This window comes from Scylla paramamosain, chromosome 23 (genome assembly GCF_035594125.1).
Source record: "Scylla paramamosain isolate STU-SP2022 chromosome 23, ASM3559412v1, whole genome shotgun sequence".
NCBI lineage: Eukaryota > Metazoa > Arthropoda > Malacostraca > Decapoda > Portunidae > Scylla > Scylla paramamosain.
In genome coordinates, this window is record NC_087173.1 from 18,524,989 (window position 1) to 18,540,568 (window position 15,580).

At 46.1% G+C, this 15,580-nt stretch overlaps 1 protein-coding gene across 1 annotated transcript; it reads left to right on the forward strand.

Moving 5' to 3' along the window:
* The first annotated feature begins 982 nt into the window (after nt 1-982).
* On the forward strand, nt 983-14,571 carry LOC135111951 (microtubule-associated protein 1S-like). The gene is made up of 3 exons (XM_064025630.1): nt 983-998; nt 1,158-1,560; nt 10,497-14,571. The coding sequence occupies exons 1-3, from the start codon at nt 983-985 to the stop codon at nt 10,735-10,737; spliced, it is 660 nt and encodes a 219-aa protein (XP_063881700.1). The 3' UTR covers nt 10,738-14,571.
* The last annotated feature ends 1,009 nt before the right edge of the window (nt 14,572-15,580 follow it).

Consider the following 15,580-nt stretch of genomic DNA (forward strand, 5'->3'; position numbering starts at 1 on the left):
TATTATTAGTAGTAGTAATAGTGGTAGTAGTAGTAGTAGTAGTAGTAGTAGTAGTAGTAGTAGTAGTAGTATTTCGTGTATCTTATTTTATTTCTTTAATATTTTATCTTTTACTAGTATTCTCTACTTTACTTGTTTGGTGTTGGTCGTCACAGAGAGACAGAAAGGCAGACAGACAGAGACAAAACAAAGACAGACATAGAAACAGAGACAAAACAGACAGACAGACAGACAGAGAAAAGCAAAGCCAGACAGACAAACAGACAAACGGGAAAAAGACAGACAGTATCTTACATCATTTCTTTTTGGTTCCCGTAAAGGTCACCATCACCACTGACCCTTCCATCACGCCGTCACCAGGCAGTCACGGTGCAGGGGTCGTCACTCTAAGCACAGCGAGCACACTTGTGGGGCTCGAACCGGCGTCACCACCCTTATTCCGCAAACATTTATGCCAGTGAGCCACCTTGTTGATAAGGATAGTGAAGGGGGATAGGTGTTGGTCACTGTCACTATCATTTCTCGAACTGACGTCATCATCTTCATTCCGCGAACATTTCTACCCGTGAGTCATTTGGTTAAGCACAGTGAAGGTACTCGTAGATGCGTTCTGCTCACCACTGCCACCACCATCACTGCTGGAAGGCTCAGTGACTCCCTGGTGCACTCTTACCACTACCACCACCCTCCACATCCTTGAAGGTCACCCAGGCTGTGTTGTCCTCCGCGTCCCTCTCTCTGCAACATCCGAGAGGCGTGGACACTGCATGTTCTTCACCAAGACGGAGGAGAAAGACTCGACTCCTTCCCTCTTGATCTGATTTCCTCGCATTAAGACTAAGTTAAGGTTAAGCTGAGAGAGGCAGGCGCGGGAGTCACGTCTGGGTGCCATACGGAACATTACCATTAACCCTGAGGAACACTGGCGATGAGCGTGCCTGCCTTGGTGAGCGACGCGGAGTGAGGGAGGTACTCTTAGGCGATGCGGGGTGAGAAAGGTACTCTTAAGTGACGCGGGGTAAGGGAGTTACTCTGAGCAGCATGCTAGATAAGCCTACCAGTAGTTCTTAGCAGTACTTTAAGGCACGCCACTTCATGTCTCTCTGCTTGCTTTCCCCGTCCTGCCTCGCGCGCGCCCTGCCTCGCTGTGCCGCCAGAAGATGGAGGGCTACGGGGAGGTGAAGAGGCGGGGGCAGCCGTAGCCGTGGACAGCGCCGCAGCAGAAGTCGCAGCCGCAGCCGAGGTGTGTTTGGCAGACAGCGGAGAGGACTACGAGACCTTAGGATCCGACACGGAGACGGAGCACGGCGGCGTGTCCTCCCGCACCGAGTCATCCAACCAGCTGGACGACATCCCCTCCATCAGGGACCACACGGTGTACGCCCGCGGCCCCGGCAACAAGGATCCCAGGGACGCGGTGTATGTCAGGGACTCCACCCAGAAGGACCCCAGGGACGCTGTGTACTCGCGGGAGGCGCAGAAGGAGCCGAGAGAGGCGGTAGTTCTCTCGGGAAGGCTCGAGGGACAGCAACACGGCCTTCCAGCAGAGGATCCACCACAGTAAGTGTCCCGCCCCGCCCCGCCCCGCCCCGCCGCGCCACAGCTTGACCCAGCCCCTGTGTCACTGCCTGACTGACCGCACCTCACGCCCCCCGGGAAGTGCTCAGCGTCGGTAACTTCTTTCGGCGACATTTCACAGTGCAAGTTCCGGAGTGAAGGTTGAGTGCTCGTGGCTGTCTGTCAGTACCGCCCTCTGTCCGTCACTGCCTCCCTCTCTTAACCTAACATTGAGGGGAGGCAAATATAACCCAGTCAATTATGATCTTCAATAGTAACCCTCACCCATTCAATAGTACCTGCTGGGAGGCGCTTTAAAGACTGAATCTCATGTCTTAACCTGCCTTAGTCTCGCCCCTTTTGCACGGCCTCCAGTCCTCCCTCCCTCCCTCCCGCCCTCACTCACTTAAGCTGATCTAAAGAGTTGAGTCGCCATGTCTTGCTGACCATCCGCCCCCGAGCACCAACCACCACTCCGGGCGTGCGCTTTGTTGTGTCGGCGAGCCCAACATGCCACTCGCCCCCTAGCAGCCCCTGACCTCCCTGACACACCCAAGCCCTGACAGTCCACCTTAACAGTACTTGATGACAAAATTCCTTAGGTTATTTGTACGAATAATTTCTACTTGGCAAAATTTAAACTCAGAGCAAATTTAAGTCACACAGACGCTGATCAGAGAGGCGCAGACAGGACCAATTACCACCACAGCGACACCTGTCCACTACACCTGTCTGTCTGTCCACACCTGACCACACCTGCAGCCACCTTTGGTAATGAAAGCAAAACATTACACCCACATCCACCTTTAAAGTAAGTTTACACCCACCATTTCCTCTCCCTCTACCTGATCCACACATTGCTAGACACACGCACACACACACACACACACACACACACACACACACACACACACACACACACACACACACACACACACACACACACATATACAGACTCTCTCCCCTGACCCTACGTGGCTCCTACGGGCGTCACCTTCCCCTCCCCCCCACAGTAGTTACCGACCCGATGAGTACTGACGCTGCCATATGCATGGTATTTCAGACTTGCTGTACCACGCCGAGTCTAGCACCTCCCCCGAACCTTCCCCCACCACCGAGAGAAAGTCCTTCCCCCGGCGCGCCAGAGCCAGGTACTCTATCACTCTATCACGGCCCACTCCTGCATCAGCCCACCGTCACCCCGACACACCTCCCCCCTCGCATGCAGTCCTCACTTCCTCTCCCTCACTCACTCGAAGCTTGCAACTCTCCTCATCCACTACTAACTTCGCCCCGCATTATCCCTCTCCTAGCTGTCACTCACGCCCCGCACCGCCCTCGCCTTCCCTCAGTCTGATGCATCTGTTTTAACTCTCCCTGTCTGCCTCCCTGCCCCTCGTGCCGCCCCGCTGGTCGACCCTGTGGGAATACGTGGGAATTATGTCTTTTATCAAGTTAGGCTATTTATATTTTCCTCAATTTTGTCCCTATAAAATGCGTTGATACAGTTATGTATTAAAAAGTACAAAATATATCTGGCAAAAAATGTAATTCAATACGAAGAGAACTTTGGTAACTTTGCATCCCACGGGACCAGAACCACCGGGGCGTCATCTTTCCACCCTCTTCTCCCTCCCATCCTCGTCCTGCATCCACCTCGCGTTCTCAAGGCTCCGGGAACTGAGTGACTGAAGGCCGTGGAGTCTTATGACCGTATTCTGAAGCACTGCCCACACCTCTACTTTTTAAAGGCTTTAGTTGAAGTGATGCAGGTATTAAGGGTGTTTTTTTTTATGGTTCTTGTAACATATTGACAAGATTTCCACATTACCAACAGGAGAAGCACCCTTGAGAACCCGCCCAATCATCTCTGTGGCCTTGGAATGTAGTCGTGGTGAGAGAGCGAAGAGTTTCTGAGTGATGGCCTTTTTGCGGAGGTTTAACTTGTACAGTCACGGTCATTAGTAGAGTAACATGCAAGACTTACTTCCGGATTTGGTAATTGAGAGCTCCCTAGTAGATCCAGTAATGAGGTTGTTAGCGTAGTCAATTTGAAAAAGATTAGATGAATTTATGAATAGGAATGATAGGTGGAAATTAGCAAGTTTTATAAATGAACTGCCACGTGGAGGTCTGATGGCTTCTTGCAGCTCCTTTGTGTTCTTATGTCCTTATGTTATCTGATCACCCTAGAATAGAATATGAGAAGTGAAAGATTCTTAGTAAACTCGGCAATCTAGTTTATGCAGAGTAATTCGGGAGCTTTAAAAGACTGGACACTTACAGATAAGAATGACAAGTGGTAGGTAAGTTTTATCTATGTGTCAGAGTGCTGGCTTCTGTAGCTTCCTTTGTTTTCTTTTGTTCTTACGTGGCCAAATGAAAATAAGGAAAAACGAAAGACGGAAAGTGAGTGTAGTGTTATTCATTATCTGACCGTGACTTACCCACACGTCCACACACTCGTCACTATCAAACGTCACTATAACGTCACTCTAACCTCCCTCAGTCACTCAGTTCACGATCGCCGAGAACCAACAAAACTGGTGCCGTGATTTTCTTTAGTTTACCGTCACGTTTTCTTTTACCTTTACATTTTCTTTAACAAGCGCTGGGTTAGTTTCCCTCCTGTAGCGAAGAACTGTTACTCCGTTTTCTGTTGACTTTTTATATTAGTGCTCCCTCAAGCTCTGGCTCCTTCCTGCCCTGTCTAGTGTTTCTTTAGTGTAGAAATAGATTGCCTCATTCTGTAATCTAAGGCCCCTTGTCTGTATCTCTAAGGCTGTACGTAGGCTCTCCTAAGGCTCTTGTAAGGCTCTGTAATAGTACTTGACGCGAGTGAAGCAACAGACTCCTGGTGTGAATGTGGAGTGAATGGGGTATGATTCATTATACTTGTGCCTCCAGTCCTTCATTTCCTTGCTTCGGTTGGGCTTTTGTATAAATTCCTTTTTTTTTTTTTCAGCTACATTTCCATCTGAATCTTTCCACGTATAATTCTGTGCATTTTTCCACTTATTTCCTGTTCCGGTTTCAGAAATCTTTCGTCTGAACATCTTCGTGGATGCCCTTTCTTTCTTTCCTTCTTTCTTTCTTTCTTTCTTTCTTTTGCATATATGTGCATTTCCATCTCAAACTTTCTCCATTTATCACTTTTCATTTCTTGCTTTGCTTTCCGTGGTCTTTCATCAAAGCATCTTCATAAATACTTTGCTTTCTTTCTTTCTTTCATTTTATCGATACTTCTCAAACTTTCCATTCGTCACCTTTATTTATTTATTTGTTTATTTATTTATTTATTTTTCGGGGGATAGGAGGCGCCAGTTTCCAAGACCTTTTGTATAAACATGTACAGACGGCTCCCTACTTGAAGAAGCAGCCTGCCTACCCTTATTTTTTTTTTTTTTTTTACAGAAGCGACATGTTAACTCAAGGGATTTCAGTCGGTAAATACCACTGGCTTGAAGTCGTGGCGTGTAAATTAAGCCACGCCTCCTTTCTAGACCTCACTTCATATTTGCCTTCCCTTCCTCACTCCCAGTATAAGAATCCATTTTTTTTTTTTTTATTTCGATTTCCACCTCAAACTGTCCTCCAAACTTCTTTCCACCATTTATTTACGACTTTCCACTTCTTTTCCACTTTTCCACTTTTGGTTTCCCAGATCTTCCACTTGAGCATCTACGTGAATCCATATTTTTCCATTTCCATTTTCACTTCAGCTTCTCCACTTGCATTCTTCATTCCACTGCTCTCCATCTCCACTTCTTCGTTGTTTTGCTCATCTGGAATCTTCCACTTGAACGCAGACAAAAATCCATGTTTTCACCGTCTCTTCCACCTCCACGTAACCTAAACTCCATACTAAACTCCACTCGTCCACTTACTCCTTCCTTGTTCAGCTTCCGAGTTCATTCATATAAACATTTTTCACCACCTCCTTGAAAACTCATCCACTTAACTCAAAATCCTCATTAACTTCCACTCATCCACTTACTAACATCTTCTATTTAAACACGCACACACAGGTATCCACATTCTTCACCACCTTCATCACGTCCACCTTGAAAATTCAACCACCTAGTTTTAACACACACACACACACACACACACACACACACACACACACACACACACACACACAGAAACACAAAGGAATTCACATTTTTCACCACCACCACCACCACCGCCAGCACCACCATTCACTTCCACCTCCTTGAAACCTCGCCCTCTTAACTTAAACTCTAACCTCCACTTCGTCGTTCACCACCTAACCTATTCCACATAAACAAACACACAAGCATGCATCCACATTTTTCATCACCACCACCATCACCACTTCCACCTCCCACTTAGTTTATCCACACCACGCAGTAACCTCCACCTCCACTTATCGTCCACCACTGACGTTCCACTTCCTCGGCTCACGTAAGGCAGAGGAAGAGGAGGAGACGAAGAGAAAGAGGCGCGGCGTGTGTTCCGCTAAACTCATAACACTTTTACCACCTCTTCTCTCTGTTTACCGCGTCCTTCGCATGAGGAGAATGCGAGAAAATAAAGTGAGGTGAGGAGATGGAAGGAAGCGAGGGGGACGGGCGCCGCGCTGTGCCTTATCGCGAGGAGGAAGAGGCGGAGGAGAAGAAGGAGGAGGAGGAAGAGTGAGAGATGACGGAGGAGGAGACAGAGAAGACCGGGAAAGGAATAAGGAAGAGGGGTAGGAAGTGAGGGATGGAGAAAGAGGAGAGACGGAGGGGGGAAAAATAAGGAAGAGAGATAGTGAGTGAGAGAGGAGACGGAGGGGAGTAGAGGAGAGGAACAAGGAAGAGAGAGAGAAGTAGCGAGGATGGAGAGAGGGAAGGAAGAGGTATTAAGGAAGAGGAGGAAAGGAAGGTATAAGAGTAAGAGGCAAAGTGGGAGAGAATGAAGAGACAGTGAGAAAGAGGGAAGAAGAAGGGAGGGAAGTTGAAAGGGAAGAGAGAGAGAAGGAAAAAAAAAGAAACGGAAAGGAAGAAGGAAAATGAGTCACTGTGAAAAAAATAGAGAAGAGACAGGAAGAGAAGAGGAAATGATAAGAAAGAGGGAGAAACAAAGAAAGAAAGGAATAAGGAAGAAAAACACATAAAGAAAACCACAGAGAGTAGAGAGAGAGAGAGAGAGAGAGAGAGAGAGAGAGAGAGAGAGAGAGAGAGAGAGAGAGAGAGAGAGAGATTGGAGAAAGAATAAGAGGGAAAAGAAAGGAAGGAACAGGAGAGAAAGAAGAAAAGAGGCTGGAGAGAGAAAAAAAGAGAATAAAGAAGAGAGAAAGAGAGGCCGAAGAGAAAGGAACAGGGGACAGTACATAGCAGAGAGAGAGAGAGAGAGAGAGAGAGAGAGAGAGAGAGGGAGGCAGTAAAGAGGAGCAAGATAGAGGGAGACACAGACAAGAACGTGCCTCATCTCTCCATCAATCCGTGTTTTCCAGCGTCACTCTTCTCCACGACTCTTCCTCCCCCTTGTTTTGGTTCCCTGATGGCGCGGCCCTGGCTGTGGCGCGCCCCTGTTATCAGCGAGACGTGGAGGCGCCCTTCAGTGGTTGCTTAGAGGGCGTTTTGAGTGTATAGGGCGCGTGATGTGAAGCTGCGAGGGTTGAGTTTACGAGGGAAGGAAGGTTATGCGGCCCTGTTGATACTGAGAGAGAATTTTTCTTTTTCTCTCTCTTTTTTTTATGTAAGAGGGACACTAGCCAAGGGCAACAAACGACGTTAAGAAGAGGTTCACTAGAGTACCAGTCCCCAAAGAGAAGTGAAAAGGATTATCGAAAAACGGAGGACAAGTCATAGGAAGGAGGAAATATAGAAGCAGGCAGGGAGTTCTAGGGTTTACCAGAAAGGAGGTGAATGATTGAAAATACTGGTTAACCTTTTGCATAAGAGACGTGGACAGAAGAGGAACGAGAGAAAGTAGAAAGTCGTGCGCAGCGAGGTCGTGGGAGGAGGGGACGCATGCAGTTAGCAAGATCAGAAGAGTTAGCTTGAAAATAGCGGTATTGTCAAGCGAGTATTCTTAAATGTTTCAGTATTTTATCTCTAGTCTGTCAGGAAAAAGAGGCTGCAGTGGAAGTTAATAGGGTTTTCAAGAGGGTTTTCGTGATTCTTGTGATGTTTTAACAGGATCTAAAGAAAGTCATTGGTGTTTTCAAGTGATTTTAAAGGATGTTATTGGGTTGTCAAAGGTGTTCCCATGATTCTAATGATAAGTTAACATGTTGGGAGATCTTCAAGGATGTCTTCGTTTAATAATAGTTTGACAGGATACAGTGGAAGTTCCTGAGGTCGCCAAGTGATTATAATGGACTCTATTGTGATTTTAAGAGTGCTTTCATGATTGTAGTGATAGTTTTACAGGATCTTGTGAAAGTTATTGGGGTTTTCAAAGGTGCTGTCATGATTTCAGTGACAGTTTAATAGTGTTTTGTGGAAGCTATTAAGGTTTTCCAAGGGTGTTTTCGTGATTCTAGTGATTAACAGACTAGTGGAAAATAATTAAGGGGTTTCAAGTTGTTTTCATAATTTTAGTGACAGTTTAACAGGCTTTAGTCGAAATTATTGACGTTTTAAGGTGATTCTAATGGAGTTTATTGGGATTTCAAGGGTGTTGTCATGATTCTACTGACTGTTTAATAGTGTTCAGTGGAAGCTATTTAAGTTTTCCAGGGGATGTTTTCTTGATTCTAGTGATGGTTTAACAGATTCTTGTGGAGGTTATTGATGTTTTCAGTTTATTCTTCTCATAGAGTTTATTAGGATTTTCAAGGGTTTTCATGATTCTGATTATAGTTTACAAGGTCTAGTGGAAATTACTGGGGACTTGCAAAAGGTCAGGTGGAAGATTTAATAGTTTTCAAGAGATTTCATGCTTGTAGTGATAGTTTAACCCTTTCACTTCAATATGAAACGATCAACAGCGCCAGAAACAGTGCATGAAATATTTATCAACGAGAAAGAAAGGGATTAATAGGAATAGATTTTTGTAATTTCTACCCAGTTTAAAGATTGGAGGTGGCTGCAGAACGAGTAAAGATGTCTCAGTGATTGGTAGTTTAGGAGAGATGTGCCAGAAAAGCAGTCAAAGGGTTGAGGAAGATGAAAACACCAATGAGAGCTTGACTAATCATCTGTGTGCCCTTTGGTAGAGCTGCTGAGAGAACAAAGGGTCCCAAACACAGGCCTTGCGCTCCTTTATCTTGTGTTGAGTTGCAAAAAGGATCAAAGGAAGAGATTTTATTTCTTTTTTATTTCTTTTTATTTATTTCTTTTTTTTTCTTTTTGGTTAATTCTTCCTTTGTCTTTTTCTTTTTTTCTAGCGTGGATTTGTTATTTAGTCTTATTCTTGCATTTCGTTATCATTGACTTTTGATTTTAGTTTTTTTTTTTCAGTTTCGTATAAAGTTCTTAGTTTTAAGTCTCTCTCTCTCTCTCTCTCTCTCTCTCTCTCTCTCTCTCTCTCTCTCTCTCTCTCTCTCTCTCTCTCTCTCTCTCTCTCTCTCTCTCTCTCTCTCTCTCTCCCCAAAACGTGGCACTTTTCCTCTGTTGTAGTAAGAAATGCGTTTGGTCGTTTCTCTTTTCGGATTCTGTGGGAAGAAGGAAGAGGAAGGAAGGATTAGGGGAGGGAGAGATAAAGACAGACAAGGAATGAGGCAGAGGAATGAGAGAGGAGGAAGATCAAGATGAGGAAGAAGAAGAAGAAGAAGAAGAGGTGCACTGCTTTCCCCTCACATCAACACAACTTTCCATATTCCCCTTTGTTTTCCACCCTCCCTCTCCCTCCTTGCTCTCCCTTCTCTCTCTCTCTTTGATCTGTCGCCGGCCTCCCGCTCATCGCCAACGCCTCGGTAAAAAGTCCCTGGAAATACGAGTACATGTCTTCGTTGCGCTTCTCTTTTGTGTTTGCATTTACCTTTTTTTTTCTCCTTCGTATTTATCTCCCCTCACTGGAGTCGATAGGAAGTCCGTTTCTCGTTACTCTCAAGATTAAAAAGACAAAGAAAAAAAAAGCTTCTGTCTCTTGCCTCTCCCTCCCTTCAGTGTCTTTGCGTCTCCGAGTGAAGCTTTTGTTCTTTGTCTACCTGTGAATTACTGCTTGTTTTTATGCCCCGACGACTTTTTAGTGCTTTATTACACGTTTTGTTTTGAAAGGTGCTCCCAGATTGCACGTGTGAGTGAGGTGAGGGAAGCTGGGAGTGTGGGTGTCATTTTGTGGGTTCCTCTGTGTGTGTGTGTGTGTGTGCTGGCAGGGCTAGATGTTGTCCTTAGGGGAGGTGTATGTGCAGGAAGTGTGTACAAGTGTGTGTGTGTGTGTGTGTGTGTGTGTGTGTGTGTGTGTGTGTGTTGATGGGAGGGGAGAAAGAAAGGGAGAAAAAATGTGCATCAAAGGTTATGTTTCATGTACTTCCTGGAGGCGATTTGAGGGACTCGTGTGTGTGTGTGTGTGTGTGTGTGTGTGTGTGTGTGTGTGTGTGTGTGTGTGTGTGTGTGTGTGTGTTTTCCCGAAGTATTCAGCAACAAGACGCTTTAAAAAGAAAACCACTGTTGTGTGCATTGTGGGTGAAGTTCTTATCAGTAAAGGACTGTTTCTCTCTCTCTCTCTCTCTCTCTCTCTCTCTCTCTCTCTGTCTCTCTCTCTCTCTCTCTCTCTCTCTCTCTCACACGGTACACACCACAGCGTCAGGTCACTCCCTCCTCCCCGGCTTGGTAATCTTGTGTTTCCCTCGCGCCTCCCAGCATGGTGTGTGCGTGTGTGTGTGTGAGTGTCTCAGCGCCGCGCCCCTGCTTGCAGTGCAGTGCAGTAGTTCTAAGCCTTACTGTTAATCTCTAGTCTTAGCAACCACTTGAAATATTTCAATTATTGATGTGATCTTGGGGTGGTGAGGACCCAGGTTCACGCCCCTCCCTCCTTCCCAGGCCTCGTGTGACGGGGGAGGGCGAGGGGAGCGCGGCTGCCCCAGCGGCGCCCCCTGCTGCCCCCCCACCGTCGTACCCCGGGGCAGGCCAAAGCTCCGGGCGCCCCAACCCAAGAGGCCCCACCAAGGAGCCCCCCGAGGTGAGCGAGACTGAGTGTGACCGCGACATCCTTCCCCCCCCGCGGCGATACAGCGACGCCAAGTTTAAGGGCAGGATGCTGGACTACTCCATCGCCGTGTGAGGCGCGGACCGGCGGGGTGCGATGCGGCGGCCTCCGGAGCGGCGCGGGGCCCGGCCAGGAAAGAAACAACACAAAATGCTGAGTTGTGACGGCGAGGAGTGGCCGTGAGGGCGCAGTGTGTGTGTGTGTGTGTGTGTGTGTGTGTGTGTGTGTGTGTGTGTGTGTGAGTGAAGTGTCGTGGTGTTGCGGTGTTGCGGTGCCAGCACAACACCGCGGACCTGTCAGCAGCTAGGTGTTGTCGCCGCGACGTGTGATGCATGGCGCGTATGAGTGACGCACGCCCGGAGGGAGTGTCGCCTCGCCTGCTGCAAGCCTTGGTGCTCCCTGCAGGTGTGGAGTGTTCCGGCGCCCACACCTGCCACACTCCACACTGGGACAGACAGTACACCAATTACAGATCGGAACACTTCCTCTCCCTCACGACCGTCACCCAAACAGCGCCTGGTGTCAAGGGTCGCAGCTCGGGCAGTGACGCACATGCTAGTGTGGCGCCTTCAGCAGTGCCGCGCCCCGCACCACCACGGGAGGCAAGGGATCCTGAGGCAGTGCAGTGTCTCCTGAATGTTGTGGACTCCTTCACGGCGCCTCTGCACTCCACACGCGAGGACTGGGAGGCTGTACAAGTCTTGGTTATTCTGCTCCACGCTGCATCCACCGACTGCAGAAACCATAAATCTACATCCGTGTCGCGGTGGTGGTGGTGGTGGTGGTGGTGGTGGTGGTGGTGTTGCGGAAGTGTACAAAGGTATATACAAAACTGTCTTCAATGTGATATATAACAATAATCTCGAGGAAGGAGGAGGCTCAGCGCGTCTCGTCTCGTCTCGTCTTGTCTCGCAGGACAGAACGCAAAAGTTATGAAGAATTGTCTCCTATTAAGTTTTTCCTCCCGCTGAGACAAACTTGCTCGTGCTTGGTCCATTCAGCCTCCTTTACTCTCCCCTGTGTCTCCTCTCCCTACCCCCTCTCCTTTATCTCCTCTCTACCTCCCCTCCTATACCACCTCTCTCTAGCTCCCTTCTCTCTCCAGTGGCCCCCTGTCTCCCTCTGTCCCCCTCTGTCCTCTCTCTGTCCCTCATCCTTGCGCCGGTTCTATTCTGTCCTCCCAATAGGTTCTCTCCGGCCCGGCAGCCTTACTGTGTCCTCTCACTCCCGCCTGCGTGTCCTGATTGCCGTTATCACTTTACCGAGAGAGAGAGAGAGAGAGAGAGAGAGAGAGAGAGAGAGAGAGAGAGAGAGAGAGAGACCTTGCCTCGTATGCCCAGACTAACAATTTCAATATTCATCCTTACGTCTTACTCTTTTCATCGCAACAGGAAAGGAGGAAAAGAATATCACCTTTTTCTTCCCCAGCCTTTTTCCCGCTGGCTTAGGGAAACAAAAGAGGAAAAAAAAGGAGGCCCACTAAGGTGCCAATCTATAAAGAAAAGAGGCAGAATATCAGAATTGAAAGATAAGTGTCTTGAAACCTCCCCCTTGAAAGAGCACAAGTCACAGGAAGGGAGAAGTACAAAAGCAGGCAGGGAGTTTCAGAGCTAACGCCAAACAGGTCACAGGCCACGGGTCACAGGCCACGGGTCACGGGTCACAGGTCAGGGGTCACGGGTCAAGGGTCAAGGGTCACGGGTCAGGGTCAAACGTAAGAGAGGAAAAAAAACAACATGCAACAAATTCAATCAGCCACCTTTGTTTCCGCTGTGTTGAGTCAATCACTTGAAGAATGCAGGTGTTAATTGAGAACAGGTGATAAACTAAAGGCTGTAGTGTGTGTGTGTGTGTGTGTGTGTGTGTGGCACGTATTTAGAAACTCTGCTTTCTCACCACGACTATTATTCCAAGGCCACAGAGACGATTAGCCACGTTTCAAAGAGCGATTCTCCCGTCAGTAATGTAAAAATCACGTTAATCTGTCACTAGGACCATAAAAAACACCCTTAAAAACCTCCACAGTAACTTTAACTAGAGCCTTTTGAAAGTAGTGGAGGTGTGCCGTACATGTGTTTCAGAATATGGCCGTGTGTGTGTGTGTGTGTGTGTGTGTGTCTGTGTGTGTGTGTGTGGGGGGGGGAGGCGCTTTCCAATTTGCTTTTTTCGTGCAATTACGCGCCATTTACAATTAATCTATTCCCTGTCATGACCACGGCGCGTTTTTCTGACAGCGTGTTGGAGTGTGATGCAATCCAGAGGGAAAATTTCGTTGTATCAAAAATTTCACGCATCAATTCCCAAACTGTTGCGATAAATTATGGAAAGAGCGATGTTCCTCCTCTTCTTCTCCCTCCTCCTCCTCTTCCTCCTCCTCCTCCTCCTCCTCCTCTTTCTGTTCCTCCTCTGCTATCTCATTTGTTTTTTTCTTCCTACCTGATTATTAGTTACTGATTGGCATAATGGTGAGAGAGAGAGAGAGAGAGAGAGAGAGAGAGAGAGAGAGAGAGAGAGAGAGAGAGAGAGAGAGAGAGAGAGAGAGAGAAAGAGAGAGAGAGAGTGTCATCGTTTTCTTTGAATGTCCACACAGGAAATAGGTCTTACATTCTATTAACGAGGCGGCGGAAGAGACAGGAAGAAGAGGAGGAAGACAGGAAGAGACAGAAAGAGCAGGAGGAGGAGGAAGAGGAAGACAGGAAGACGACAAGAAAATAAAGGTACCCTGGAGACAAAGGAAGAGGAGGAGGAGGAGGAGGAGGAGGAGGAGATAGGAAGAAGGAAGAAGAAGGAGAAGGAGAAAGAGAAGAAGAAGAAGAAAAAGAAGAAGAAGAAGAAGAAGAAGAGGAAGAAGAAGAAGAAGAAGAAGAAGAAGAGTCCTTGCCACTCACAGCATACCCAAGACGCGAAGAGGAGGAGGAAGAGGAGGAGGACAGAGGCACAACAAGCAGCAGCAGACGTGTTGGCCCGAACGAAGCTCTTTTTTTTTAGTGAACTGAAGACTGAGAATGTTTTTTTGTTTTTTTTTTAAGTATTGTCTCTTTACTTGATTTTCTGGACATTTACTTATTTATTTATTTATTTATTTATTTATTTATTTATTTTAGTTTATTTCAGGAGACTAAGATTTATTTAAGTTTCCTCCTTCTTATTTTATTTTTCTGGACATTTTTCTTTCGAACTTATTTGAGAGAGAGAAAAAAAAAAAGGTATTTATTGAAGTCTTCCCTTCTTACTTGATTTTCTGCACATTTTTTTTTTCGAATTTATTTCAGTAAACCAGGATTTACTTAAGTTTCCCTCCTAACTTTTTTTTTCTATACATTTTCTTTAATTACTTAACGTCGAAGCATTAAGTCAATGAAGAAAAGCTTTATAAAGGACCTCTTAACCAGGATATGGATTAAAAAAAAAAAAAAAAAAATAGATAAAAAAATGCAATGTCAGATTTTTGTACATATTACTGTCTAAATAAAATAAAAAGTATATATCTAAACATGTCAGTCCACGCGGATGAAATTCTAATGGAACTTTTAATGTTGTTACTCACTGTATAGCATTTTACTGTATGTATGTATGTATGTATGTACTTAGACGTGGATAAACTAACACCCCAAACCTTCCAAGCCTCCACTTAACCCTTTGTAACCTTCCCTCCCGATTTTGAGCATGAGTTAACTGTCCCCACAACTCCTCCCCAGCTTCCCCAAACACCCGACAGCTGTGATAGATGTTCCCCCGTCTATGAAACCGCAACATTTAGGCCTCTACAATAGTTAATAATAGTGACTGCCAAGAATAACACTGTTTCTTTGAGTTTCCCTTCGTTCTCACCGTCACTTGAATCCCTCTTGTGTGTTTAGCGGAAAATTTCTATGTTATGTATAAAAGCCAATAAAGAATAAAGACTTTGATTGTAGTGTTGCCAGGTCCTTGGGGAGAGAGAGAGAGAGAGAGAAAGAGAAAGAAAGAAAGAGTAAAGAGAATGGACTAAAGCAGAGAGAGAGAGAGAGAGAGAGAGAGAGAGAGAGAGAAGAGCGGTAAGTGATGGTGATGGAGGGGAAGAGGAGAGGGAGAGGAGGAGTAGTTGGAAGAGGGGGAAGGGAAATTGGGAGAGGAGGGAAGGAGTGATAGGAGAGAGAGGGGGAGGGGTTAGTGAGAGCTGAAAGAGAGAGTGAGGGGGGAGGGATAAATGAACAGAGAGAGAGAGAGAGAGAGAGAGAGAGAGGAGAAATAAATGTGAAGGGGGAAAGAGTTAGTTGAGAATGAGGGGAGGAAGAGGAGGAAGAAGCAAGCACCACACCTTTCCTCTCCCTCCTCTTCCTTCTCTCTCTCTCTCTCTCTCTCTCTCTCTCTCTCTCTCTCTCTCTCTCTCTCTCTCTCTCTCTCTCTCTCTCTCTCTCTCCCCTCCTTTCTACCCCTCTAATCATGTGATCAATGAGAGGCGCCAAAAAATGCAGCTTTAAGACAAATTTCAAGTAGGCCTATTAGAAGACACAAGGAAGGGAAGGAAGAGATGAGGAAGGAAGAAGAAAGATATGAGAAAAGAATAAGAAAGATATGATAAAAGAAGAAAATAAGAAAGAATATATGAGAAAAAAAATGTGAGAAAAAGAAGAGGAAAAGACGAAGAAAGAAGATACAAAAAAAGAAAAGAAAAAAGAATGAAGGTATGAAAAAAAGAAAAGAAGAAGAAAGAAAATATGAGAGAAGAAAAGAAGAAAAAGTATGAGGAAAGTAGAAGGAAAAGATATGAGAAATGAAGAAGAAAAATATGAGAAAGGAAAATAAGAAAAAGAAAATATGAAAAGAGAAAGAAAATAAGGAAGAAAATATGAGAAAAAATAAAAGTATGGAAACTCACCAATTACTGGTGAACGTAAGAGTTGAATTGATGAATAACTTGGAAATGAGTGAACAG